This window comes from Sycon ciliatum, chromosome 8 (genome assembly GCF_964019385.1).
Source record: "Sycon ciliatum chromosome 8, ocSycCili1.1, whole genome shotgun sequence".
Lineage (NCBI taxonomy): Eukaryota > Metazoa > Porifera > Calcarea > Leucosolenida > Sycettidae > Sycon > Sycon ciliatum.
Window position 1 is genome coordinate 19867699 of NC_088650.1, and position 27591 is coordinate 19895289.

Consider the following 27591-nt stretch of genomic DNA (forward strand, 5'->3'; position numbering starts at 1 on the left):
CTCCCCACCAACAGCTGCGGTTAGGTTCCGGTTGCTCAGGTAGGCGCGGAGCCAGCCAAGCAGGTGACCAGCTACGCCATAGCACTCTGCCTTGTGGAGCACTCCGGTGTGCGAGACACGGTCAAACGCACCAGCCACATCCACTGCGATCACCCTTACTGCACTACCGCTTGCGGCCACCCTGCCCCACTGCGAATTCAATAGGGTGAGGATATCCTGGGTGCCAAGTCTGCTGCGGAACCCATACTGGCTCTGGGAGAGGATATTGTTTGACTCAAGGAATTTCCTGAGGGCACGGTTGACGATAGCCTCCATCACCTTACAAGATGGGGAGGAGTGAGATAGGTCTGTAGTTGCTCACATCAGGTTTCGATTTCTTCTTGTGGACGGGTACAACCATGGCAGTCTTCCATAGGGTAGGCTGGCGTCCTGCCCGAAAGGACTTGTCGAACAGTTTCGACACAGGGACTGAAAGTTCCTTTCTGCACTCCTGCAAGACTCGGCCAGGCAGGCCATCTGGTCCTGTGGCTTTTGCAGGGGAGACCTTCCTGAGCTCGCGCTCGATCGCACAAGGTCGGAAGTGCACTGTGAGGAGCTGCGCATCTGAGCGGCGACGAACTGGTGGGAGCGCGTCTCCCTGCAAGTCATCCGTACCCAAACTGCATTTTGACGAGAAGAACTTTCCAAAAGCCTCAGCTTTCGCTGCGCTCTGCCTGACTTCGACACTGTTGGCCTGGGTCAAGGTCGGGATCTCCGAGGAACGGCTGCTATGGCCACCAGCACGTTTGATCGTAGTCCACCACTCTCGGCTCGAGAGACCTCCAGCGCTGATCTTGCGCCTTACTGTCGCAATGTGGGCCATCTTTACTCGATGCAGAGTGGCGACTGCGGCAATTGCTGCCTCCTTGAAGATTGAAAGAAGTGCAGCATCATCTGGGGAGGCCCGATGGCGCCTCCACGCCTGTTGTTTTCTGTCAACACATGCTTGGCATTCAGGAGACCACCAGATTGGGTTGCTGGCTCGCTGCTTCAATACTTTGGATGGTATGAATCGTTTCATTGCCTCTGTGACTTTCCTGGTGAGTTTGTCACATGAGGTGTCAACGTCATCAGTAGCAAGGAAGGACCAGTCTGAGTCGCGCAGGAAGGCGCGTAGGCGGGGCCAGTCGGCTTGCTGGTACCGCCATACTGTGCGCTTGGTCGGACGGTCTGGGGTTGGTGCCACATCAAAATGTGCAACTATCATGATGTGGCTGGAGAGAGTCACAGGCCTTCAATTTGTCTGCTTCTGAGACTGCTGACATAACGGCTCTGCGCAGCTGCTTGCATGTCGAGCATACATCGGTGCGTGGCGTCATAAACTTGATGTTGGGCAAACAACTATGCCAAATGGAGCGGAACGATGATTCACCGATGATCTCAACTTGGGCTGTCGGCCTGCCGCGCAAGATTCCTTGTACAAGGCATGTACGCTCTTGTATGATCGGGTAGCAGGCAAGAACACTGGAGGAGCATCATCACGTCCACGCAGCGGGGCTGGATCCGGAATGCCGTTGACTTCTGCATGGTTGTTGATGAACTGAACGCATCTCTTCACGTTAGCGTACAGGAGCGCATTATGTGGTCGCCTGCCTGTATTGCCATGGACCCTGGGCACCAGTCCGTGTTTCTCCAGGTGCTGCTGCAGACCATACAAACGCTTCTTGCCGATGTCGTACGCGTAGCGAAACGCACCAACACACACCTCGACACCCTGGAAGCTGTAGGCGAAGGACTCGCGGCGACGCTTTCCCCCGTGCGCGTTCTAACTGGTATTGTGGCGGCAGGACTCCAAAATTCCCAATAGCACGGTATCGCTCTCACTTTTCTCCATTTCCCTCATGTTTAGTGTTGACTGCTCAAGAGTTACTCTGTCGAACTTACGGAGGCAGTTCTTGCTGCATCCACAATTCTGGAGCTGAGCAGGTGCAGGAGCAGCAGCAGCAGCAGCAGGGACGTTCTCCACTATTCGGCTTCGTCTTCCACTGTTAGATTTTCTTCATCACCGCGGCGATAACCGTCCAGCCTCATCAGAGTCGCTTTGAGGCTCTACATGCAGGTAGTTCGCTGTTGCAACATCGGAGTTCACCCTGGAGTTGAGGTAGTGGAGTTGGTCTGCGTCGTCAGTGTCAACTTGCGATTCTACGCCCTGTTCAGCAATTTCCTGACCAGAATCTTGAAGTGGAGCGACAGAGCTGTCAGAGCTACTCTCAGGATCGCCATGAAACTCATCTTCGCACTCCCTGAGCACGTCAGCAAGAGCTTCATCGACAGTGAAGACTATTCTTCGACTCATGCAAGAGCGAGAAAAAAATGTTGAGAAAGAAGCTCTCTCGAGAAAACAAGCGCAGCTTCAAACAAACGAATCTCAGCAACGCGAGGACCGATTTGCAAAATCTAAAGACTGGTGGAAAGCTTAGACGTCAACCCCATTCTCGTGTCATCGACCTGCGCAAAATTGCGAAAACGCGCGAGATTATACAGAATCGCAGCGACTCAACTTCAAAATCCACGCAAAAACGCATTTCAAACTTTGAAGTGCCTTTTGACAGTTTCAAGTGCAAGTAGATCTACGTTAGCCCCCTTTTCGCGTGCATTTAGTACGTAAGTAGTTGAAGGAGAGGGTACCGGGTTGGAAGCGCTGCTACTGTGCTAGCAGCTAGTTTTCGAAAGTGAGCGTACAAACGACACAGTCGTGTCATGTACCTTGTAAGTATTAGTTGTATGTATATCGTGCCGTCCACTACCGATGTAGAGGAGACGGCTCGATACCGGGACGTTTTGACAGCCAAATTTGTATAGACCCAAACCGATTATCAGCGTTGATTTTTCACTCGAAATATGTTTGTGGAAGGAAACTGGCATGTTGAAGTTTGCTCTGGGGCCAGAGTCAATCGAACTGAGCCACTCCTTTGTGTTGACCCATTGCCTCCAAATTGCCCAATTTTTCGCTTCAAAAAAGTTCAAATCAGAGGTGGCTCCAAACCGGACACGTTTTAGAGTGCACGTCAAATTCACTCTGGGTCTGAAATTAGGTAATTGCTATCGCTCCACGACGGCCAGTACAGAGTAACAATAAGCCTTGTGTGTGCTTCCATTAGTTTTGATTGGTATGCGGTGCTTTATTGGCGAGAGGCGAGCCGCTGTTTACCTGCGACAAGAAGTTGATTTTTCGAAAGTCGTAAAACTCAAGTCGCAGTGCGAAGCAACACGTCAAAAACTCGCCTGCTTGATATGGCGTTTCTGGTCATCGCAGAGCCATGAAATTTTGGCTCGGAGTATAACACATAGTAGTCTCACTGTGACATATGTTTTCTAATCAAAATACCAAGAGAGAAAGTGAATATTGAGTCCGTTCCGGTTTGCAACCGGTGTCCTATTTGAAACCGTCCCCTCATGATGTAAGCTGACATTACTCTTGTCGTAGCCTTTTCTTTTGGCAGAAGCCTTGCGTCGGTGGCTAGGCCGGCTGGTCAGCATGGAGTTTCTTGAGTTGACTCGTTTGCTGGTTTTCCTCGGTACCGTTGCGGTATTTGTCCAACTAGACGTAGTTCGTAAAGTCTACAAGTACCTTCGCTGTCTCTACTATGTGAGAAAGCTCCCCGTCCCTGCTGAACCACGATGGCTTACTGGACACTCGAGTTTCATACAGCCGGAAGCTGCCTTCCAGTTCCACTGCGACTATCTGAGCGATCCAGAGAAGCGTTTGCCCGGCGTGTTCCGCTATCACCTGTCTCAGTTTTTATACATGGTCAACGTCTTTGCGCCACATACCATAGAACCCATGCTCGCTGGCTCGCATCCCAAGCTTTCCATTGTTGCTCATCTTACTAGCCCTGTCACTGGAGAAGGTGGGGTGTTTTTCACCAATGGAGAGAAATGGGCACGCAAGAGGCGATTGGTTGCTCCTGGATTCCATAAGAAAGTCACTCAAGACTATGTGAGCGTGTACGAATCAGTACTGGACTCGTTGATAAGCGACTGGTCTGAGCTCCTACTCAACTCCACCACCAAATCCGGACCGAAAAGCCAGTCCAGAGTATCCATGAACATGGCCTCAGCAAAACTAAGCATTAATGTGCTGGTGAGGTGTGTCATGAGCTACGAGCTCAGCGAGACAGAGACAATAGACTTCAAGCGAGCCACAGATGTTATGGCTCGGATGGTGCAGGAACGCGGAACTAACGCCTTTCTGTACCCGGATTCCATCTATTTTCGAACTGAAGCTGGTAAGGAATGTCTGAAACTATGCAACATTGTTCATACTGTGACAGATAATGTCATTGCCAGTCGCAGGAAGCAGCTGTTGGACGATCCAGATGCCGGTGCACCGAAGAAGAACATTGATTTCCTGGACATCTTGCTGACTGCACGATACGAGGATGGTGCTGCGATGGACGATAAAGAACTCCGGGAAGAGGTGACTATCTTCTTGATAGCTGGTATGACATCATCTGTTGCATCACAGTGGCTATTCTACTACTTGGCGGCCAACCCGGATATCCAGCAACGATGTAGAGAAGAAGCATGTGCGGTGTTGTGTCCGGACGGTGGTGAGCCTGTGTTGACTGAGCAGAGTCTGAATTCTCTGCAATACATCACACAAGTCATAAAGGAAGTCCTGCGTATAGCCACACCAACTCCCCAGATTTATCGTGAGCTTGAGAAGGACACGATGATTGGCGGATACTTGATTCCTAGCGGAACCTGGGTCGTCCTCAGCATATGGGCTCTACATCACAATCCAGACATTTGGAAAAACCCGATGACTTTCAACCCATCTCGCTTCGACCCAGGTGGAGAAGCTTCGAAGGCTCCACCGTTCTCGTACGTGCCATTCAGTGGTGGTTCGCGGAACTGCATTGGAAAGAATGTGGCGTTTCAGCTGTTGCGAGCAGAAGTGGTGAAGATCCTGTTGCGCTTCAAGCTCTCCGTTCCTGATGACCTTCTGAACCTCAAACAGCATTTGATGCTGTTTATTGAACCTTCCAAGCCGATTGAACTGCTCATCGAAGAAGTTGGGGATTGCTGAGCTGGTGGTTTTTAATTTTATTTTTTACTGTGTTCCTGTGTTGCGTGTGTGCGTGTGGACATGTGTGTGTATGTGTGTGTGCATATATCTATAGGTGTGTGTATATTCGTGTGTGCGTGTGTTCGTGCGTGTGCGATTTAGGGTGTTGTGGGTGGGTGGGTGCCTGTGTGTGTGTGCGCCCGTGTGCAAGTTAGGGTGCTGTGGGTGGGTGTATGTGTGTGTGTGTGTTAGTATGTGCGTGTATGTTTGTATGTGTGTGGGTGTTACTATGTGTGTGCGTGTTAGTATGTGTGTGTGTAGGTGTGGTGTGTGAGCGAGATTAAGCGCGTGCTTGTTAGTGCTAGACCTGCGCCTACTGCATCTGCCTCTGAAATAGCCTGTCCCTGTATGCATTCACGCTATCGTATTATCACACCTCTCTCCACTTAGATATACCAGCGCTGCCTCCTATTCCATTATCGTTGTCTGATGATTGGTTCAGCCATGAAACTCTGAGTCACAACGGAATTAATTTGCCAAGGTTTTCATTGTGTGCCTTTGTGTATTTTATTTTTTACTGAAGTCCACAGAACCATCAGATGCTACACAGCGGGGGCGGCGGCATATTGGATGGAAGTGGGAAAGAAACGGGCTTTTCCAAAAATCCTGAGAAATGTTCAGCAAAAATTTCAAATTTCTTGTCATGTTGCACTGTATCACCTCATGCTTTGTGCCTGCACTCAGTTATATTATGTTAGCACTATGTTTGACACCTATTATGTAATGCTGTATAGGCACCGGCGGATTATGCCGGCATAATTATTGGTATAATTTGGTGGTTGAAAATTTGGAGCATATTAATTAAAATTTATTTTTGGCATCCTTTCGGAGGTAGGAGCATAACTACATGATTGTACCACAGTTCTAGTATGTATGTCGGCACCGGCGGAGGGATGTTGTGCCGCGCATTGTGACGGGTGTGGTCGCTGCTTTCGCGGTGTCCGGGGACGGGGAAGGCATCGCTGTTCAAGGGTGGCGCATAGACCAACAGCAGAGGAGCGCGCAGCCTTCCAGCACGTGTGCATATGCGGCAAGCGGATGCGACTACCCGTGCACCTGGAGCGTCATCGAGCGTCGTGTCCTCTCTCTCTCTCTCTTCTCAAGTTTCCCAGTGATGGGATCACGTGACCCTTTTGCGGCAGTGACTCTACAGGACAGGACAGGACAGTATGTATGTATGCTACTTGAAGTACACACTTGTGTACAATGCACCTGATCAGTGCTGGTGGTCTGCATGTTAAAGGTTCGGAGGTCATGCAGATTGTGTTTTCAATGAAAAGCCGCGTAGAAATCATGGTAATACAGTATTGTATGCTCGAACTCGTCTTCTTCAAAGTTCTTTCTCACAGACACTGATACAGTACATGTAGCAGAAGATGCAAGAGAATCAGCCTTTATCACGTATCCCGGGGCGGACGAGATAGTGACAGGTTGTCCCCATACCAAAACTCCGCGTACATGTACATTATTACGAAGTCATGACCTCTGGACCTTAGCAGCCATGAGTCGGACTGTGCAGGCTATGGATATTGCTCTAAAGATTATAGAAAAAAGAAGTAGAGTTGATGTTCGGTCATGATGGAAGGAGAAGTGGAGCTACGGGAGAGATGAGCTGATTAATCGCAGGGTGAGGGTGACATCCATTGGACGAGCATGACGATTATGAACACAGTTGAACATGATAATTTTCAAAGGTAACTCAAACTACTTTGTCAATGGAAAAATATTTTTTACTTAAGAAGTCCACTAATGAATAGAAGAAGTAATGCCTTGAATGATTGTTTTCTCTTTTCCAGGTTGATCTCTAGCATTCATGGACACCTTGGTGTAGGGATACTCATGTAACATTTTGTTGCACTTATGGCCACTTGCAAGTAGCAAGTACGAAAAAGGTACAATTTTCCGAACTTTGAATTTGAGGCTCCATAAGTACAACAAAGTATCCTCGCGTGCCAAAGCATAATATGAGGATTTTGTGAGCATGATGCGAGAATCCATTAAAGCATAATTACGTGATTTCGCGAACATATTCCGCCGGAGCCTAGTGATCGACCTTCTCTCTCACGCAGTCACCATGGTCACCAGGTCACGGAGCTAAGCAGGATGTGCGTCATCACCTGTAGTCGCCATGGAAACGCAATCAGAAAATCGGCGATATGGCAAGTTTGCAATATCGTACAGAGGCGAGAGATTACCAGATTACACCATCGGAACCGATATCATCTGAGCCCTACTTGAAAAATCGATGCACTTCCCCTTTAATGTGCGCAAGCTCCACTGCAGCCACTTCATTATCTGGAAAACCTTACACATACCATCTTCAATCCACGTGGTCTCTTCGCTGCAAATTACAATAATTATCTCAATCAAGTATTTTCGGCCAGTACTGCAGTAGCCATCATCAGGATCATATCGAAGAGACCACTTGGATTGAAGATTGCGTGTGTAAGGTTTTCCAGATAAATAATTGATACGGGTATTCATTGCTCAGAGTGAAAAGAGGTTCTACCGGACACTGGTTGATAGACCTAGCCGTGTGTGATACCAAGGGACACACCAGACCACTGCCCTTATGGAGCTGGGCTATACTACCCCCTATAGTCTCTTCACAAGCGCGCGGCGCCCTCTCCAACTTGTCCCGCCTGCCAGGGCGAACACCTACTCGCGTGCCACTTTCCTCTTTGTTACCGCTGCCACCCGGCATTCTCTCCCCCACTGACATTAGAACCACCCAAAATAGTCCTTGCTTTGTGTCTCGTGTCCGTACCATCTTTGCCAACACCCGCTTTGAACCCGCTGGTTTCATTCCTTCCAGAGTTTCTGTAACATAGTAACGAATGGTATGGCTGATTTCTACAGTACGCATTTGTTATAACTCTTCCTCTTCTCAATCTTTATGTTATAATTTTGCAGATATATATTCCCAGTAAGCCATGAACGGAGACCCTCTCGACTCGGACCTCGGCCTTTGGGGAATCCATAAAATAAATTATATAAGGGGGTCTAACTAAGTACTCTACAAAATTGTGACGAAACTCAAAATTTGACCCCTTTATAGCTAGGATAATTATCATCTTTTTCTGAACGGACTAGTGGACCCCTTTGTTATCACACGTTACGTAACACTATTTCAAGTAGTCACAAGTGCTCTTTGCGTTTGGTTGTTCAGCCATTCGCTCACTCTGCCCTCACTCTGACTCCGAGCCTCGCTCGCGCTGGTACGTGTGACAGTGATGCGAGTCATGCAGCGGCGGGCTAGATCCTAGAACTACAGAGTACAGATAGTACTTGAACTAATTACTTGAAGTAAAACCAAACAGCTAGCTTCCTATCCGGGGTGACCAAACATACACGTACTTCTACATGACACTAATGATTATGTATATCGAGTATCGTTGCCACACGTGATACGCATCACAAGCATCTTTTCTTCCTTTTGCAGTTTTGGCAGAAGGATGCCAGCAGTTGGTCGCTGGCCAGCATGGAGTTTCTTCAGTTGACTCATTTCTTGGTGTCGGCACATGCACTGACACAGACAGTTGTTGTAACAAACAACAGTTACAGTCATAACAATCTAATCATGCTGTCAACCAACAACAGTAGTGTACTAGTGAACATGGTGAAAAGACTCAGTCAACACTAGCACTGTAATGCACACGTAGAACTTTCAACATGATTGGAGTCATGTACATGACTGTACTAGAACGTAGAAGTCTACACGCGCGGTTCTTGGTTGTAAAAATGAATAATAATTGAAAAAATGTTTACCTGTCTCACAATATTCAAAACAATAATTATTGTATTATTATTGACTCGCGATTCGATCCCTCAATCAAGGCCGGCGATTAGTTACCGTTTGTGGCACATAGTCATTGTAACTGGCATCGACAGAGGAGAGACAAACTACGTTACTTCACTGTTGTTCTCCGCCATGCAGAACCCGTGGCCTGGAGTGCATGCAGAATGAAATTGCTCCTCGAGACGTCTGGATGGTCCAGTGGCTCGGTGTCCACGAGTAGCGCTTACGAGTGCTATTCGGTACCGGTGCATCGAGCGCGAGATATACTGTTCCTCTTCTCAACAATTTCCTGTTGACTGGTGTTGTATGTAAGTACGTGTACATGTACAGAAATGATAAGAATTCTACTTACAACGTCACAGTGGATGGTGGCTACTATCTGCGTGTCCGGAATAATGGAAGGAATGCGGGATAAAAGCCAGCAGCAACGTGTTGCTACTGAATCTTCTACAGTGTTGGGGTTTGCTGCACTAAACATTGAGTCATCCCTGCGTTGTGGCGTCAATGCCGAGCGCCGTGATCAGAGCTGCGTATTTGAGAACCTGTGCTACTGGCCGCGGTACGATAGTTTTGTGTTTGTTCATGGCGAAGACTCGGTACAGTCGGGCATGCCGCGTGACCGGTTTAGCGAAGCGTTCCTGGACTTATCTAGCGTGGACAAGCACAATAATATGTACTTTGAGTTCAGTGATGTGTCACGGCATGCATTAGCTGGACTCAACGTGGTCTTCCAAGCTGGACAGCATGTTCTGTTGAAACGATTCCACCCGGATAACATCATGCATGTGCTGCATGATGATATCCTGCCGCTATACCACACGCTGCGACGCTGGGGTTCTTGCAGACACACCGTGACTAATAATCAACCTCCCCGGGAACATGAACTTGGCGGAACGTGTGGCCCTCGGCATTCTGGGCACGACACATCGCAACAGGTATGGTCCGTGCAGAGCGACGGTGAACATAAAACACACTCCAGCACTGACCCATCTACATCAACATTGCATGGTGGCGAGCAGCATGTGCCTCCCAGCCGAGGGCACACGAGCCAACAGCATGACAAGTATGCATCTGGAACATGCGATCGCAGTCCCGGCATGCCCGGAATAGAGGCATGCGATCGCAGTCCCGGCATGCCCGGAATAGAGGCATGCGATCGCAGTCCCGGCATGTCAGATGAGGCATGCGATCGCAGTCCCGGCATGGCAGATGAGGCATGCGATCGCAGTCCCGGCATGTCAGATGAGGCATGCGATTGGCCATCAGTGGTGTTTGTTGATACTCGCGATCACGGACCATGGTTTGAATGGCTGCAAATGCTCTCTGGAAAAGGTCTCCTGATCAGTATGTCTGATATCAATAGCCGTGGTAAGTTATGAGGCGTAAAAAAACAAAAACAGAAAAGACTAAAGTAAAGTTTCGTCTCCATTCGCTTACATCTGGAAAAGCCATGCATATGTGTGCGATAATATGTGAGAGAAGTGGCTGTACATGAGCAACGCAGATGGTGCTGACAAATCACACTTTCCTCCTCTGGAGCTCAACGCCCGTGTGGCTTGGGATTAAACCCATCTGCATGTTGTACGCCGTGTGCGAGCAGCTGTACTCGAGCTGTTAATCAGGGTTAGTGGCAGTTTGACGGCGAGATCAACTTCCTACCTCGATAATTTCGGCATATTGAGGCCTTTGCTGGCTCATGGCTGGTTGTATCGTGCCAGGTTTGGGCAGTACACACAGGTACTACTCAGTCTGTGCTGCTATTTTGGAATTTGGCCCGAAATTTGCTGTAGTCGACAGTATCAGAGTGGGAACACAAGGACATCCTGTATGCGCACTCCAACAACCGTCCAGCTTGGAAGGCTGTGGGAGTGCGCATCCAAGATGTCCTCGAGCTGATTGCCAGTTTGGTGTAGACTGTCAGTACCGTTGGTCAGTGTCGTGCTATGGTATCGCATGAGCTGATTGTTAAGTAACTGGTGGTGTTAGTGGACATTATAGCGCAACTTGTAGTTCCTTGGTCCTCATTTCTTCTTATAAATTAATCCTTGGCTCTCCACCCGAGTCGATATTATAGCAGTTCGTTTTGTTTTTACCTGTTTATTATACCTGCTTTGGTTTACCTGTCCAGAGGGATTCGTGTTCTGTCCAAAGTGTCCGGCTGGCTCATTTGTGCCTTCGCACTTTCAACTCATGTTTGCCTATGCATTTGTGTCTGCTGTCTTAGGTGCGGACACGTTGACATGTTTTGAGCATGCAACCATAGGTCTGGACAAGACCTCTACCTGGTATCAGTACGGTTTTGATTCAGGACCACAAGGTGCCATTCCTGATAGCAATGCCTCAGCTGCACATATTCGTCAGTTCGTGAAGTTCGCGTATGTGTCCTATGGCTTACAGCAGCCAGGCAAGTTAGGATAATGGAGAAAACATGAGTATGTTAACTATTCTGTAATGTAGCGCGGAATATTTCACTGGACACGCTCACTTTGTATGGACGGAGCCCATGCAATACAATACGTTCCTTAAACACAGGATGTTCAACTGCTGGTCTCAGTCGCTCTGCCCATGCAGCAAGGGCAGATGCCACTATACACATCATGTGGTAGCGTTTGCCTTTCATCAATGTGAAGAGTACTTTCCTTGTGCCATTGACCAGGGTGAATAAGAAAGAAACGCCCTGGCTGAGTCAGGGTATAAAAATTAAAAAATCCATAGTTCACTTGAGATTCAGTTAGACTGAGTTCAAGTTAAGCATCAGTCAGGGTATAATCCTACCCTAAATCTCTCTTACTTCGAAGTACCTCAAACACTTAGAACTAATAAGCGGAAAGCTTCATCTGATTTTTCATTGTTTTTGCTTGATGATCGTGACTACGTGAAACTCGGAGTTGCAACACAGCTCTCTCTCTCTCTCTCTCTCTCTCTCTCTCTCTCTCTCTCTCTCTCTCTCTCTCTCTCTCTCTCTCTCTCTCTCTCTCTCTCTCTCGTGTGGAAGGCTCTGTCCTATATAGCTATTCAGCACTCTTCGGACAGTGCAACACGCTACTTGATTGTCTATTTTTTAAATAATTTTTTGTGTCGGTGCCGCCTATCACCTATTCGTCATAATAGTGCTGTCAGGCCATGTGTATGCTGTAAGGAGCTTACTTCTATTCTGTCTCTCTCCACCCAGGTAGAGTCCCTGAATCTTTCAGCAGCTCCATTGAACACCGGGATACATGGCACACCTGCATTCTTGCCAGGAAGCATACACGTCTGATCCTCAACGAGCAAGAACTGGTGTCCTGGCTAACAGAGAGATACTCATTGCCAACTGATGTTATTTACATCGAGGAGAAGTCTCCTCAAGAGCTCATAGCGGCCATGCGCTGCTGCCATACTCTTGTTGGTAAGTTCGAAATACGTCCCAAATTTCCTGGACTTTAATGAGAACTCTATGTGCACATTAGCTTCAACATAATGCTACAAGTACAAGTTCAAATGCTTGGAAGCGGAAGGATTTTTTCCAGCCGTGCTGCGACCCACAGTTAATTGGGAACTCGTGGCCTGGCACGAGGAAAACATGGATGCAGTGAATGGGATTTTCGGTCTTTGACCACTTGCTGGTGAGCTGATCTACTCACCTCCCACCGCTTTAGGAGCTGCATCTGCGCCTTGATCCTTGAAGGGTGGTGGCGTTCCTACGGATGCGGAAAACCCGGCTTCCAGCCGAGTCTCACGCGAACCGTGAAATTTTTTTTTTTTTTTTTTAATGCTACAATTCAAGGCTCAAAATATTAGTTGAGTAGTACACTCCGGAATGTACCTTTTATCTTAACTTAACAATATACCCTGGGTGGTCCCTGCTGTTGTCGAAAGGGCGAGCTATTCTACTCAGGTCTTCATTCTACTGCATCACATACGGCATATTGTACTCTGGATATATGGTGGGGGTGCAATGTAAGTGAGAATCATTTTTCCGATATTGCCTTCGGAAACAAACAGGCAATGCGGACGGGGAGCTTTGTCTTCACTGTGGACAACGCGTGCTTGCATTCTGCAATAGACGCAGTGAAACTAGCAAAACTGGTGTCAGCTTGCTGAACTTTGTGAACAGCAACGCCAGATCCTCACTACCAGCCAGCATGTTCAAGGTCACCTGCATCAACTTCTACCACAGTGAGTTCAACATAAAGAAGATGACGAGCCACTATACTGCATTCACCTCCTCTCCATCACAATAGGCACCAGATTAGCAACTGTAGAGTTCCCAAGGACAAACTGAGGCTTTCAAGCCCTGGTACCTGAATCAAGACGAGCAAGACTCATCTCAGTTTGTAGTCGCGTCAAATCATCCTCTAACTGATATGCATTGGACTGGAGTGAATCTCATGATGGAGTATACGGGGAAATTATTTTTTGCCAGTGTCTACAACTTGGAGGTGTGTTGCTGGTGTGTACGTCAGCCAGAGACTGCATGTGGTGGAGCCTTCGAACTAAATCAAAGTGAACAGGGGTGGCACTATTTCCAGTGTGGAGGGGACTTTGCCCCAACACCGGGACCCCCCCCCCCCCCTCCCTTCGCTAGAATCATAAAGATACTTCAAAGTATGAATGGAAAGTGATACACTCAATCTTAGCGGAGAGCGTGTCTACGACTCTGAAGAGTGTAACTGCACATCTGCACAACTTGTCACTGGGTTGAGTCACATAGATAGATACTCAACGGAGAACGGGTGAACTGCACGCGTTGAGTATGCATGTAGTGATACAAGTACTGCTCAGCAGACCCTGAAAGGTGCCCGGTTGAGAAAGGTTCCCGGATACAGGGGGAGGTCCAGCTAAGGGACAGCTGAGTGTACCAGCATGTCATAGATGCATTACTGATGATGCTCACTTTCTCAATAATGTTGTGAGGTTTTCCACCGATCCCTAACTCAGATTTCTGTATCTCCTCCGTTCACAGGGATGCACGGCTCTGCTCTGATTCTCGCCATGTTCTTGCCTCCTGGCGCCGCACTCCTGGAACTCTTTCCGTTTGCTATTGCTGCTGACAAGTTCACGCCATACAAGACCATGGCAGGACTGCTAGGTGACTATCTTGTCTATGATGCATGGGTTAACACGAATGAAAGACTTACTGTAACTCACGCTGATAGAGGCAAAGAGCTGGGAGGACTTTCACATCTACCTGCCAGTGAGCAGAACCAGATCAAGCGTAGCTCTCTTGTCTTGCCAAAGCCCTGCTGCGACGATCCAGAATGGCTATACCGAATCTATCAGGTGAGCAAGATGACGTGAGCAGCTGTGAGTTTGGGCACTGCGCCTTCTTCCGCTGGGTCTTTGTCAGCTGAAATGGCATGCTTTCATAGTTGCAACAGATTGATTCTGTAACCCCCCCCCCTCCCCCTCCGTCACCAAGGCCTTATCATCAGTGTGGTGTAAATGATGAAGGTGTGTTTTACATATTTGCAAGTCTGGCAGGATCTCTCTGATCCCCGTACTGCCTGTGTGCATCTCTTCTGTGAGACATACCAGTACTGTCGCGTTTGCCCATCTTCCTGTCGCTCGCAGGACACAACGATTGACATTGCAAGCCTCTCGGCAGCAGTTGATGATTTGGATGAGGCCGCTGAACAACTTAGACGAAGGCTAGCTAAACAGGGTGAATCTCATACTGGAACTTTGCCAATGTTTCTAGGTAAGATACTATGGAACGACTTTTCTCCACTGCAGGCATTGTTTTGCAACACAGCAGTAGCTGAAGTGGCATTGTGAACCCGAGTGTTGGATGTGGTGGGGATTCGACACACGTGTTGAGAAGCCTTGAATTCCGTGATGGTCTGAATTTTGCTACACTTGTGGGGGGGGGGGGGGGGGGGGGGGTGCGTGTTTGCACGCATGCATGGGTGTTTGTGTGTTCATGAGCTTGTTTGCCTGTTGTATTTTCCTTTCTGTACAGACCGACCTGGGGATGTGTCTTGCCAAACTCGTGGCGATGGTATCCTTGGCCAATGGAAGAAACCTTGGAATGTGGATTATGCAATGTTGCGCAATGCAGAGCATGTCGCATCAAATTCAGAAGAGAATGCAATTTGGTATGAGGTGTGGATTCAGGGTGCGAGTAGAGCGGATTACAAAGCATTCATGACACAAGCAGTAAGTATCCAAGTGCAGCTTGCTGAGCTACACAATGACTCCAGCTACATTCTATGGGTGCGTGCTATGTCGGGGCTTGAGGCGACCCCAGGACCATTTGCCTCAGCTGTGTTCTGTCTCACTGCCTGACACTACACAGCCATAGTGATGATATGTGATGATGATGATGTAGCTTGCTGACTCATTTGCAAACACACTGATAGTTGTGATCCACACTCCTAAAGTCTGCTTGATCTTGACTTATAAAAAATTCCGCAATTTATCATGGTACCATTCCTGGAAGATATGGCTGTTAGCTTCTGCTTCTATTTTATTTATACTCTTTACAAACTTCTAGTCGTGTAGAGTGTCTGTGAGGATGGCAACTCTTGAATCTCTCCAGAGTGTGGTGTACGGCACACACAACCAGGCATTGACACTTCGAAATCAAAAACGTTTCTAGAGCTTGCTAAAATAGTTCTAGCTAGAGATGCGTTAAGCTGCGTGACTATCAGCAGTGATCATTAGCTAGTGAATGGTAAGGTTCCGCCTGCTTTGAATGGCATTAGGACAAACTCTGTCCTCTCAAGAAGCTCAACATTGTTTTACTGAAAGGGTTAGGGCGCAGGCTATGTTGAGAATCGTTGATTCCGGCTCTCCTTTGGAGTCCTTTGTCAGTTCACAGAGGCGGATCCATGGGTGTGTGTGTGTGGGGGGGGGGGGGGGGGTGCTTTGGCTAAACTGGAACACCCCTGTAGAGATCTCTGGCCCTGCCCCTGGTTCCAACGTAACTGGCTTCGATGTTGCTAGTAAGTCACTTAAAAAAAGCGAATATCTGTTGCTCCCTTTGGTATGGGACTGAGCCAAATCGGCTACACGCACAGTGCAGCATTCATGTGTACATATGCGGCACATGCGTGTGCATTTAATTTTGTTGCAGGCACTGATACCGTTGTGCTGGTCGCTGTAGCCAGGTCATGAAGGTGCTGGACTGGCTCCCCTCTATGTTATGTGACATGGCAGGGTTTCTATGTGAAGTGAAAGATGTACACTTACATGTACATTATGTGTACTCTGTACTTCCATAAGGCCACACCGTTTTTTATCTCTGTTTCGCGTCCCCCGCGCGCATGTATTTCACAGCCGGAGTTAAAAAAATTAAAAAAAACGGAACAAAAATTTTTCTTTTTTGAAAATGCAATACAAATTTTTTAATGCAAACCCAGAAAACCGGAAAATGTCACTTGAACTCAGCTCACACACATGTACCTGGTACATTGTACATGTGTGTGCAATAAGCTGGACCGCAAGTCACACAATCATCATGCCGCCTGTGTTTGGACCACAAGCATGGCAGAGGGGATACACTCATGTATTCATGTACAGTACATGTACATGAACAGTGCACTAGTGCCGTGTCGCTTCACTGTACACAAATGCAATGCACGTACACTGTTTTTTTTTTGGATGGCTTTTTTTTATTTTTTTCGCCCTCCCTCATTGATTTCATCGAATAAGGTGACGCGAAACATAGAAAAAAACAGCGTGGCCTATTAAAGGGCCGATTCCCACTACGGTACCGAGAGTGCCGTGCCGTGAGTACCCATGGTGATTTGCTCACGTGAGGGGCAGTTATGGCGCGAGTTCATTCCGTGGCTCCTGCCGTACCGTGCCGCATGGAGAATCAGTCACATACTCATATTTTGGCACGAACATATCCTGCGAGCTATCCCGGTTCGGTCCCGGTGCCGTGAGGGGGGGGGGGGAGATATTGTACGTGCATCCAGCCGTGTGAATTGATTTTCGTTTTCCCCGTATCACAGCACACTCTTGTGTTCACGTGCTTCACTTCCCGGCGGGATGCACTAAACTCAGTCTATACAGTGTATAGGCCCAGACAGATTCTGCTAAATGTTGCTGCGAAATCTTCGATATTTTGCCGAGCCTGGCACAAGAAACTCGGTATTTTGCTCCATTTTGCTCCGGAAAAATGTGTATTTTATCCACTTCCCGTATAATCCCGTTTCCACGCACGTGTCCCTGAGTTCTTCCAAAATCATGTCGATCCACAGTGAAACCCAGTGACATTTCGGTGACATGATCTCGTCCTGGGCAGTGTATCCTGCTGAACGTGTAAGAAACAAGGAAATCCAAGTATCAGGCATCGATTTTACCCAACATCTCGATAATAATATTTTGCTCCGATTTTGCCGGCAATTTCCGCTCTTTCAATTCTTCGATATTTTGCCGAAAGACTTGCCGGCAGGATCTGTCTAGGCCTAATGCACTACCGTCGTGTAAATCGCCTCTAAATGGAGCACTACGTTTGTATTTGTATTCTATGGCAATCAAGTAAAAACTACTTTGTCTTTGTATCAAGACGTGTGGCACCCATCCTAAGCTAGAGTGTAGAGTGATAATGCATGAGTAAAGTCCTCCACCAACAACGACGTGCCAGTAGTTTCTCACACACCCTGGACGGGTGGCCTGCAGAGTCACGGTACCTGTGCATGATTTTTGATGATGATGGTGACAGCAAGCCTGGTTGCTTCAGGCCCTCTAAACTATTCTAGGGTGTGTGGCGGGGCTGGACCCCATGAGGTTTGATGCCATAAGATTCAGATTGTCGCAAGAACGGGACTCTGCCTTGGCGGTTTCCGGTTGCGATCAGGAACACTGTTTTCCTCCTCTGGGGATACGCATTGTGGTATGCTGTCCCATCACCATAAGCAAGGCTTACATACCATGTTCTGATGTTCTGAGCTACTCTGCCTAAGGTTACTGTACAATACGTGTGTGTGTGTGTGTTTGTGTGTGTTTGTGTGCGTGTGTGTGTGTATGTGTGTGTGACACTAGACATAGTGACATACTACCACACCTCAGACCTCAGACATGCCCATCGCGGGAGCGATGATAGCGAACAGCTATGTTTTAGACATAGCAACTAACTTGTGCTGGGATTACACCATCCAACAGCACACACACACACACACACACGCACACACACACACACACGCACACACACACGCACACACGCACACACACACACACACACACACACACACACACACACATAGTACTGTCGGCATTGCGTCGGAAGCCAACCAAACTTTACAAGGCGGAGGCCACACCGGTGTGTGTGTTGAAAACAGTCCTCCTCACTACAACCACCATCGGCTGACAGAGCCCCGGTTCGTACCCTCATACCATGGAGTTATCTTTTTTTGTTTTTTTTTGTTGATGAAGCCTCTCCTACGGGCAAAAGAAACACAGTGGATGAATATGCGAATATGCAATACATGGAGTTATACATGGAGTCATAAGTAACAGAGCCGTCAGATGAGAAAACAGACCTTATCGCAAAAACTGTACAGTGCAGAAAAGTGCACTTGAAAGTTGGCGAGTTTACCCACTGGTGCGTCTGGACAGCCAAGCTACAAACCGTCGTATTTCAGTCAAATATCGGTCTTTTGGGACAATCCAAGTATGTAAATCGAATAGAAAACTCCAAGGAATCCAATGCAGCAAGCGCGATCGCGGCACGATGCTGCGTTCCCGAGATGCGAAGCCTGCAAGATACGTCACGGCACTTTGCATTTCTGCACGCGAGTCAAACGCTCCAGACCAGGGATTTCCCCCTTTTCAAGCGATCTACGATCTCGGCAACAGGCTCAGACGTCTTGGAAGCTCTCACTGCATCTTCACGAAAAAAATTGGGCGTCCTGGGATAATGGAGATGGAAATGGCGAGCGATTTTCGTGTGACGGCGCAAGTCTAGCGCTGAAGCGATGTCTGCCGCTTGTTGCGCTGGAGCTGTGCTTTATTTGCTATCGGATTTGGGCCCAACGGGTTGCTTGTCGCCAGAGCTTTCCAGAAAGCCCAAGTTTGTGGAAATCGGTCAAAGGAAACAGAAAATATTATCCAAAGTAGGTGAAACAATTGTTGGTATTGCACCCAAAATTGAGGTGCAATTTGTAATGGTCTCCTACTGTCGAGGCTATAACTTAACTTTCCCTGGTCCAAATCAACTCTAGTTTTCTGCATACGATTCCTGGTGCTCCTGGCAATCAGATAGCACCACAAACAAAAATATGACTTTTTTGTGATAAGGTCTGTTTTCTCATCTGACGGCTCTGTTTTAGGCTGTTTGCAACACAGTGCGTCCTCCGCCTGGTAACATGCTGTCAACCGATCATGTTTATGTTAGTAGTAGTAGGTGGCACTGTACCTGTAGTTATAGGTGCCTTGGAAGTTGGAGGCAGAGGTGTAGTTATAGGTGCCTTGGAGGCAGAGGTGTAGTTATAGGTGCCTTGGAGGCAGAGGTGTAGTTATAGGTGCCTTGGAGGCAGAGGTGCCAAATCTCTCTATCACTAGCCTCGTTTACGGGCAAATAATGAAAATAAATAAACACAATGAATTCATTGTTCTTGTGGAAGAAGGTGGCTGCTAGCTCGCGCTTCCTGCCGACTGACTAACACTTGACTGACTCGCGACTGCCGTCTGGAACACAGCATTTTTCAGATGCTCTTACTTCGTATAAGTATCAGTCTAAGTCTACCATTCATAGTATACCCCCTTGGCCCGCCCAGTACATGTTGATTCCGAGACCGGAATGATTGGAGGAGTGCAATGCGCCTTGATCAGCACAGCTCTCGCAGCACCTACTACTTTTGAAGTACTCCTTTGTTGTCCTTGTTTTTGTCGTTGTCTCTTTCATTACCCCTATTATTTGTAGGGATGATACGCTCCTAGTCTAAAAAACAATAACCAAACGTTGTTCGGCACCTCCATGGGACCATGAGCGACATTGACTCACGCTGCTATCTGGTGTTCACGAGATAATTGTCGCGCCGGAAATGGAGCGTCTCTGTAAGTTTGTATCCCTGGTGATGGTTTGGTCTGGAGAGCACTATATACAATGTAAGTGGTGCTTTTCAGACACGATCTTCCTCAGCCTACTCAAGCTCAACTGATGAGGGATGAATTCCAGAAACACTGTGTATTGAGCAGGGAGTGGTGCTTTCTTGCAGGTTTGCCGAGTGGAAGGTTCGATGGACTTCTCGTGTGCTCTGGATGGCAGTCGTGAGTCAGTCAAGTGAGAATTCAAGTCGGCAGGAAAAGCGAGAGCTCCCACGTAGAGAGCAACACATAATTCCCCAAGTATCGCCGAAGTTGCACCAACCTCTTCTTAAAAACAAAACAAAAAACAATTGCCGTCCACTCGGCAAGAAAGCACCACTCCCTGCTCACAGTGTTGGGGAATTTACCCCCCCCCCCCCCCCCCCATCAGAGCTTGAGTAGGCTGAGGAAGAGTGTGCCTGAAGAGCACCACTTATTATACATTGTAGTGCTCTCCAGGCATCGCCTTGTACACAATTAATATCATCAAGTTACAGAGACGCTCCATTTCCAGCGCGACAAACACCTCGGGAGCACCAGGCAGCAGCGTGAGTCAGTGTCGCACTTGGACTCTCTCAGTTCGAATTCTTGTGGTGAAGGAACTTGTTATGAGTCATGCTCAACTGAAGATAACGCCAAAAATGTAGAGAAATAATACATGAGTGTGCCATGCAGGATGTCCAAGGAAACAAATAAGAGACCCTTACCATGCCTTCCGCTATCCAAGATGCATGATACATGTAGCCAAAGCGCCACCATTTCAACTGATTGGTCAATGGACAAGAACTTCGTTTCCTCGGATACTTTCCTGCTGCCCATGGCATCGGGATACGTCTTTACTTCTACTCTCGGAGCAGTACTACACTTTCTGTCTCGTCCGGAAATCTTTAGCCACCTGAGAACAGACGAGAGAATGAAGAAGGCGGCTCAGAGTCAAATAGGTGCAGTGAGCATCATTTACCCCACTGGTGTTTTCGACCTCGGGTGTGGCGGGCAAAGAAACCACTATTTTTTCTGAAGTCGCTATAATAGCTGCTTTGGTTGAAGACAAAAACAAAGACTTGGTATATTCTGCCGTGATAGGTGAGTTACGCACCCGGGTTACGTTTCGCCTCCTGCCATGGGCAGTCACGAGCTTTAGGGGCTGCAGGGCCTCTTACATTCGCCGCAAGGTCGGGAGCCCCTTTGCAGCATAGTGCCGATACGGCCAGAGGCGTGACTTTGCCTTTGCATGCCGGTAGGCAATTTTATTAGGTAACGATTTTCTTGTCAAGCTTTTGTGTTCAATCTTACATTTCAATTGAGTGTTTCATTGATATCCGAATTTGGGTTGTCTTTCTGCTTTGCTTCTTACTCATGCTTTCACGCGATTGGCCCAATTGGTGTTGTAAATATACCCGTTCTCAAAGTACTATGTCCTAGGTTAGCTCTCCCATGCAGTACCTGACTCCTTCATTGACTCAGAAACAAGACCGGTATAACTTAAAAAAACAGTGTAACTAACCAGACTGAACAAAGCAACGGCCTTCCGACTTGGTAGGTTCATGGATATTAGTGCTAATTCCAAAGAGGGGAAGGTAAGCGCCATCGAGCCGAGCCCAAGCTACATTCCAAGGCTTCATGGAATGCTGGCCTGGTATGATGACGGGACGGCAAGACCAGACAGAATGGTTAAACCACAATTCGACAACACAAAGCAACAACCACCCAGGCGCGTGCTCGGCGATGGGCACGTGCACCCCCCAAACATTTTCAATCTGGGTAATTGCAATTGTAATGTATGTAAATATGCTCTAAATTCAAGAAAGGTTGCAAACAAATTGCAGAAAATTGCCGGGGGGGCTCCCCTCGGCTCCCGTGCACCCCCCCCCCCTAGTTGGGGGGCCGAGCACGCCCCTGCCACCCAACTTGGGAGGCTTGATATTATCAGAAATGAAAATATGAAGGGGAAGCTTGTTAGTTTTGTGCTAGATTGTGCACGTCTGACTGCTCAAAATCTGATTTGGTTGGTGGACTCGATCGCATAACTTGTGCCCACATTTTTCCATGTTACAATTTTTTCCTTGGCTCACCATCTGACATCTCAATTCACGCGTCCAATGAAAGTTTACTTTCATGGCCAATGTTAAGATGATCCTTATATTATTGCCCTGAGAGCTAGAGATTCCTCGGCTCACTGACACTGTTTTCTTCACTCCACTTATCCAGGTGATCTAATCTTGTTCTTTTAAAATCTTTTCTCCCTTTCCATCGTCATCATGACATTGGGCATGATTACCTGTTTGACTTGCAATTAAAAACAAAAACAAAAAACCACTACAAAGCCAGTGTTCTCTGAACCCGACAACCATGGTAACGCAGCGAGCTTTGCATGAGGGCAGGCAAATTTGAACCTCATTTTTAAAATTGACTTCAGTATATTGGTGAGCACACAAGTCATGCTTATTCCCTTGGCACTGCAAATTCACAACTCATTTCATTTCACAGAATCATTTTCAACGTTTCGGCAAATTGCCATCATCAGGATGCCTCACCGCTACTTCGGTTGACTTCAGTATAGTTCCGGATAAGAGGAAGACAAACTGTTATGGGGTTGACTAACGGTCCGGCAATGTAACCAATGAATTCTCCGATAACATTGGTGGACCGTTAGTCATAATTCTTCAAAACGCTTTTGTCATTCCTCTCTCTCTCTCTCTCTCTCTCTCTCTCTCTCTCTCTCTCTCTCTCTCTCTCTCTCTCTCTCTCTCTCTCTCTCTCTCTCTCTCTCTCTCTCTCTCTCTCTCTCTCTCTCTCTCTCTCTCTCTCTCTCTCTCTCTCTCTCTCTCTCCCCCTTCCTCTCTTCCTGTTCCTCTCCATGAATACAATTGGCTCGCCATCCGATTGCAAATCTGTCTAGTTAGTAGTTGGTTAGTTACAGGACATTCTTGTTGTGTGTGTGTGTGTTATTTTAATTAAATCGGACTATCCAACACTGCCAGAGCAGGGGTCGATTGTCAACTGAAGGGCGAATGAAGTAAAAAAACAAAAACAAGACAAACTTATCATCACGGAAACGGGAACTGCAGAACAAAATTTAATGTGGACGACAGAACCAATCTGACCCATTGGTTGGCACCAGTCAGTGTACCCGGTGTACGGTAGTCCTGTTACCTGTATTAAAGGCTGCGATAAGAATGGCCTTCTAACTACATTATACCGGTACATAATTATGTACTGAAGTAGTGGGACTACACAAGGCAGAACAACATGACTGTATGATTGTACTGAAGAGTGAAGTAGTGGGAATATAATCATGTACATACTATGTAACAATCATAGTACTTTACTCTTCAGTCTTTACTGCTTGGAAGCGTGTTTGTATTGACAGCATAAAAATTATGATGATGCAAAGAAGGAAAAGGACACCGGAAATATGATGCTTTACTGCTAGTGCTAGTTGGTAGAAGCACGTATGGAATAGACCAGCTAGGCCCTATCAGGCCTACATGTATGTGTGATAGAACGCGTGTAAAGGACCGAGGTCCCCCAAAGTCTTTCCAGCTCACGCCTATGCCTTATAGAGACAGACCGGTATTCAACTTCTTCTTTTTCCCCGCATTCATCCAATACGGCAATAGCATTTCCGAAAGGAGTCAGTTGCATATTTTAACTACTTAGTCATTATGAGAGTTGTTGGCTACTTAGTCAAATATGCAGGATATTTGACCGCTTGTGTATGAGGGAAATCATAGGGGTCATTTAAAAAATTAATACCATGAACACCGGTAGCGGCGGTACTGCAGGACGAGCATGATTGTAAACCCGCCTTAGCGTCATCAAGAACTTGAAGAAGGCGTGTAGATGGTGTACGGACGGTCGGCGTAGACATGGCCTTGGTGTACTTCTTGCCTCCTGTCACTTGACAGTCGACTGACCATACGGCATACGCACACTCACAGAACAATTACATCGACCTTTTTCCAACGGACTAGACGTCAGCGAGCCAATATAAAAACGACACCACCGTCTCCAGACACCAGTTGCAATGGTCACTACATTGTACTAGTACTGTGTGTAATTTGTAGTCTCCGAGCACATGTAGATCTACCAGATACAGAGGATTTACCGATGACTGATGTGTATGATGTGACTCCAGTACTCCAGTACTGCAGTAGTCAGTACAGAGAACAGTGACTGTCAGTACCATGACGGCATGCCATCAGTACTGACAGACTCAGTACTACAGTAGACAGTAGTCGAGTCGTGGTTGGAACTTTTTTTCTCCTCCGACTCATACATAATTGTACTGTACATGGCTGTCATTCTCAGCAGCACACGGCTACAAATAGAATAATATTATGTGAGTAGCTATCAACACTACACGTGCGCTGCCGTCAAAATTCATGTTCAAAAGCCGCGTGGTGGTGCATGCCGCCTATTGCCGGTGGATATCAGTGGTAGTTGCGCTCGTTCCTGTGCTGTAGGCGTCAGTAACCTGCCTATCTGAGCTAGAATCGGCGAATGTAGAGAATTTCACAGTGCGCCCGGTGTGCATTGCTGTGCTCTTCCAAGTTCCATGCTCAGGCAGTATCCGCAACTGGAATCCAGCGTCCAACTGAGCGCAGCGCGGACCGGTGTGCCGGGACAGGAGCTTCTGCAAAGCAGCAGTGGGTACCCCCAGCAGTGGCTTGTGATTGCCGTTATCACTACAGCAGTATTAGTCTGAATTTGGAGACGAGCTTGCTATCACACTCTCCAAAGTCCTGGCAGCCCAGGCCAAGCTCGGCAAGTCCACTATCCCCCAGTGCACCCAACTGATCATCTTGGACATTTTGGAATAAAGAGAACCCCATTAGAATGAGCAAATACGATGTCCAGTTTTTTTGTAATAGAATTCCACTGACTTTTTGCTGACACTTGTAAGATAGACTTTGCTAGCGCTAGCGGCTATCCGGTAGCAGTTTGAACCCCCGATTGTCAGTCGAATCGTAACGTGGTGTGTCATTTTGTCAATGGCAGACGATGAGCTTCTGGACCGCTCGTCGCTGCGGCAGCTGTTTGATGCCTGCGACCCATCCGGCAGTGGATTCATCTCCAAGCAGAGCTTGCTGGATGGATGTCAGAGGCTGCATTTGGACGATCTAACTGCCCAGGACGTGGACGTTCTGTTTTCTAAACTGGCTACGAACGAGGATGGTGACAGTGGAAAGGTTAGCTTTGAGGCGTTTGTAGAGCAGTTCGCTGCTTGGGCAGCAGACCAGCAATCCTGCCGAGCTGACGATGGCCATGATGAGCTGGACGGCGCTGCTGTGGAGGCTGCGTCACGCCATCATAACCATCATCAGAAGGCCGAGGAATCATTCGAAGGTGTATCGCACGGCCCACCGTCATCAGCACACCCGCATGACTCCTCACACGGCGCTGCTCCACAGCAGGCTCTGTCGGAATCTGACCTCGACGAATTGGTACGTCGTTTCGATGCGGACACGAGCGGCGTGTCATTACGCAACGCTCTAGTGAGCCGATGGCAACTAACTGATTCAGAGGCCAATACCATCACCAGTGCACTGAACATACACATGAGTGAGGCGAACATCAAGCAAGTCATTGGGCAGTCTCTGCTTGAGTTTGGTATTGGCGTTCCCCAAGCAGTTGTAGTGCAACCAGCCGACCTAGCTCCTGTGATCTTAGTGGATAAAGCTGGTGACTCGCCCATTCTGCACAGACCATCTTATGATGTATCTCCAAGTGCATCGCCTAATCTTATGCGTCGCGGGAGCATACGTGCACGAAGTGGGAGCTTCCGCGGTGGGGTTCGTCCAGCAGTCGCCAGGAACGTAACATTAGATGAAGCTAGCATTGGAGACTTGAAATAGTAAGCAGTTTCCATCAGTGTCTATGTGTGTGTGTGTGTGTGTGTGTGTGTGTGTGTGTGTGTGTGTGTGTGTGTGTGTGTGTGTGTGTGTGTGTGTGTGTGTGTGTGTGTGTGTGTGTGTGTGTGTGTGTGTGTGTGTGTGTGTTTTCTTTTTCTCTTGAGAGAGGAGGAAGCAGTTTTTGGGGCTCCGAACTCTTCTTTCTTCGTAGTGAGTTTAGGGCCACGGGCTGGCTCCTGGCTTCTGCCAGGGCCAGCCCTGGTGAGTAGAAAACACTTAGTGACGCGGTGTTAGACAAGGCAGTCTTCATCTTGCTGCCGCGGAGGAGGAAAAATTCAGCGTTGACGACATGGCCACTTCGGATGTGACCACTCGCGCTGACCCTCTTTCGCCTGGGTGTAGAGGTCTTGCAAACCCTCGCCCAGAGTCTTTTCACTCGCGTGCACCAGCGGCTCGAAAGGTTGTTCTGTCTCTGGGAACGTGGAACGTCAGGACTCTTGTCGACACTGACGGAAATTTGAATACGGCGTCCAAAGCAAAAAAATCAAGGAAAGTTTGTTCGAATATTCGCGAGGAGAGCCGCCGCCGTCAGGATATCGCACGGCATCGTTGTACATCGCGGCGTTCAATAGCAATTATAACCCGTGGGAATGCGCCGTCACGTCAGTCGTCGGGTTCTGGTGCCGCTTCCCGGAGACAGCGCTAATCCAAGAGCTGCCCCGTATGGGGCCACTTAGCCAGTCATGGCAGTGGAGAAGAAGGAAGGTGTGTGTGTGTGTGTGTGTGTGTGTGTGTGTCAAGCTTTACATTGCCCCATCTGTCTTCTTGATGGGGATAAAGGACTATGTTTTGGGAGTTAGTCAAGTTATTCAGTCACTTCTGATGCCTACGGGTGGTGGTGTTCCTACGGATGTGGAAACTTAGTCTGGGATTCAAACGAACCGTGCATTATTCTGTCACGTTTGTTTTTGTGTGCATGCATGCACGTGAACATGTCCCTGTTTGCTGTTTGTGTGTTTGTATTTACAGTCATGGAGAGGTGCGGCAGCTATGGGAAAACATGAAGGCCAGTCAGCCGGAACTGCTCGATGGCTTTGCAAGCTTCTTAGATGGGATATCACAGCAACTACAAGATGCTGAGCGCCAGAAGGAGCAGCTGAAGACGGATTTGGCAAGGTAAATAAGCAGGGTCATATGAAAACATGGCAACCGATCACGCATATACAGGAGACCGTAGGCTGCTGTCGCTTTAACATCCAGTTTCCGCATTGCACTGGAAGATCGTTAGACAGCATCATGTGACTATTCCATTGTTCTGAGCAGGTCTATCAACCGTTAGTTAGTATGTGCCTCGCAAGTTCATGTGTGAATGTAGCTATGCATCATGGCCATTAGGTTTGGCCAAGGATAAAGAGCACAGCAGTATAGGTATTGCAACGCGGTACTGAAATTGAATACTTACGGAAGTAGAAGTCTTAATAGAAGGTGTTCGCTGGCGTTGTGGGCTCTTCACCTCGACTGAAGCAATATCTGCTGAACTTCAAGAGCACTACTTATTCCATGGTCACGTGGGTTGATTAGTTAAGGTCTTGAGTTATGTACAAGCACACTCAGTCTGTCCTCAGCTATGCCTGCTATTTTTCCACCCACTTTGACACAGATTCCTGCATCTCTTTTCTCTACTTGATCTGCCTATTTCCTGAGCACACAACACGGAACATGTACGGCCATGGCCTCATGCTGGCCAATGAAGCTACTTCGAAGTATATGTTTGTATTTACGTCTATTCTGTACGTGCATGGCTCGTCTGG

The 27591-nt window shown here is 47.9% G+C and overlaps 3 protein-coding genes across 4 annotated transcripts in view; all 3 read left to right on the plus strand.

The window, feature by feature from the left end:
* The first annotated feature begins 3304 nt into the window (after nucleotides 1-3304).
* Nucleotides 3305-5971, plus strand: LOC135822256 (taurochenodeoxycholic 6 alpha-hydroxylase-like). The gene has a single exon (XM_065334982.1). It carries the CDS (start codon nucleotides 3518-3520, stop codon nucleotides 5069-5071), a length of 1554 nt encoding a protein of 517 aa, XP_065191054.1. The 5' UTR covers nucleotides 3305-3517; the 3' UTR covers nucleotides 5072-5971.
* A 2946-nt stretch (nucleotides 5972-8917) lies between these two features.
* On the plus strand, nucleotides 8918-15457 carry LOC135822255 (protein O-linked-mannose beta-1,4-N-acetylglucosaminyltransferase 2-like). The gene is made up of 6 exons (XM_065334980.1): nucleotides 8918-10277; nucleotides 11134-11317; nucleotides 12086-12297; nucleotides 13855-14171; nucleotides 14463-14589; nucleotides 14851-15457. Exons 1-6 carry the CDS (start codon nucleotides 9242-9244, stop codon nucleotides 15174-15176), a joined length of 2202 nt encoding a protein of 733 aa, XP_065191052.1. The 5' UTR covers nucleotides 8918-9241; the 3' UTR covers nucleotides 15177-15457.
* Nucleotides 15458-24284: 8827 nt separating this feature from the next.
* The window catches only part of LOC135822259 (ras-related protein Rab-44-like), a 28968-nt gene continuing 25661 nt past the window's right edge, over nucleotides 24285-27591 (plus strand). For both annotated transcript variants that reach the window (XM_065334985.1, XM_065334986.1), the window contains exons 1-2: nucleotides 24285-25782; nucleotides 26810-26956. In XM_065334985.1, the coding sequence (XP_065191057.1) occupies nucleotides 24920-25782; nucleotides 26810-26956 (1010 nt within the window). In that variant the 5' untranslated portion in view covers nucleotides 24285-24919. The remainder of the gene's footprint in view (nucleotides 25783-26809; nucleotides 26957-27591) is intronic.

Bases quoted from the DNA above. Each gene is read 5' to 3' on its own strand.
- LOC135822256 (XM_065334982.1), top strand. From the start codon at position 3,518: ATGGAGTTTCTTGAGTTGACTCGTTTGCTGGTTTTCCTCGGTACCGTT.
- LOC135822255 (XM_065334980.1), top strand. From the start codon at position 9,242: ATGATAAGAATTCTACTTACAACGTCACAGTGGATGGTGGCTACTATC. The intron at 12,298-13,854 runs GTAAGTTCGAAA...CTCCGTTCACAG, and splicing joins CTGCTGCCATACTCTTGTTG to GGATGCACGGCTCTGCTCTG. The intron at 14,172-14,462 runs GTGAGCAAGATG...TGTCGCTCGCAG, and splicing joins GGCTATACCGAATCTATCAG to GACACAACGATTGACATTGC.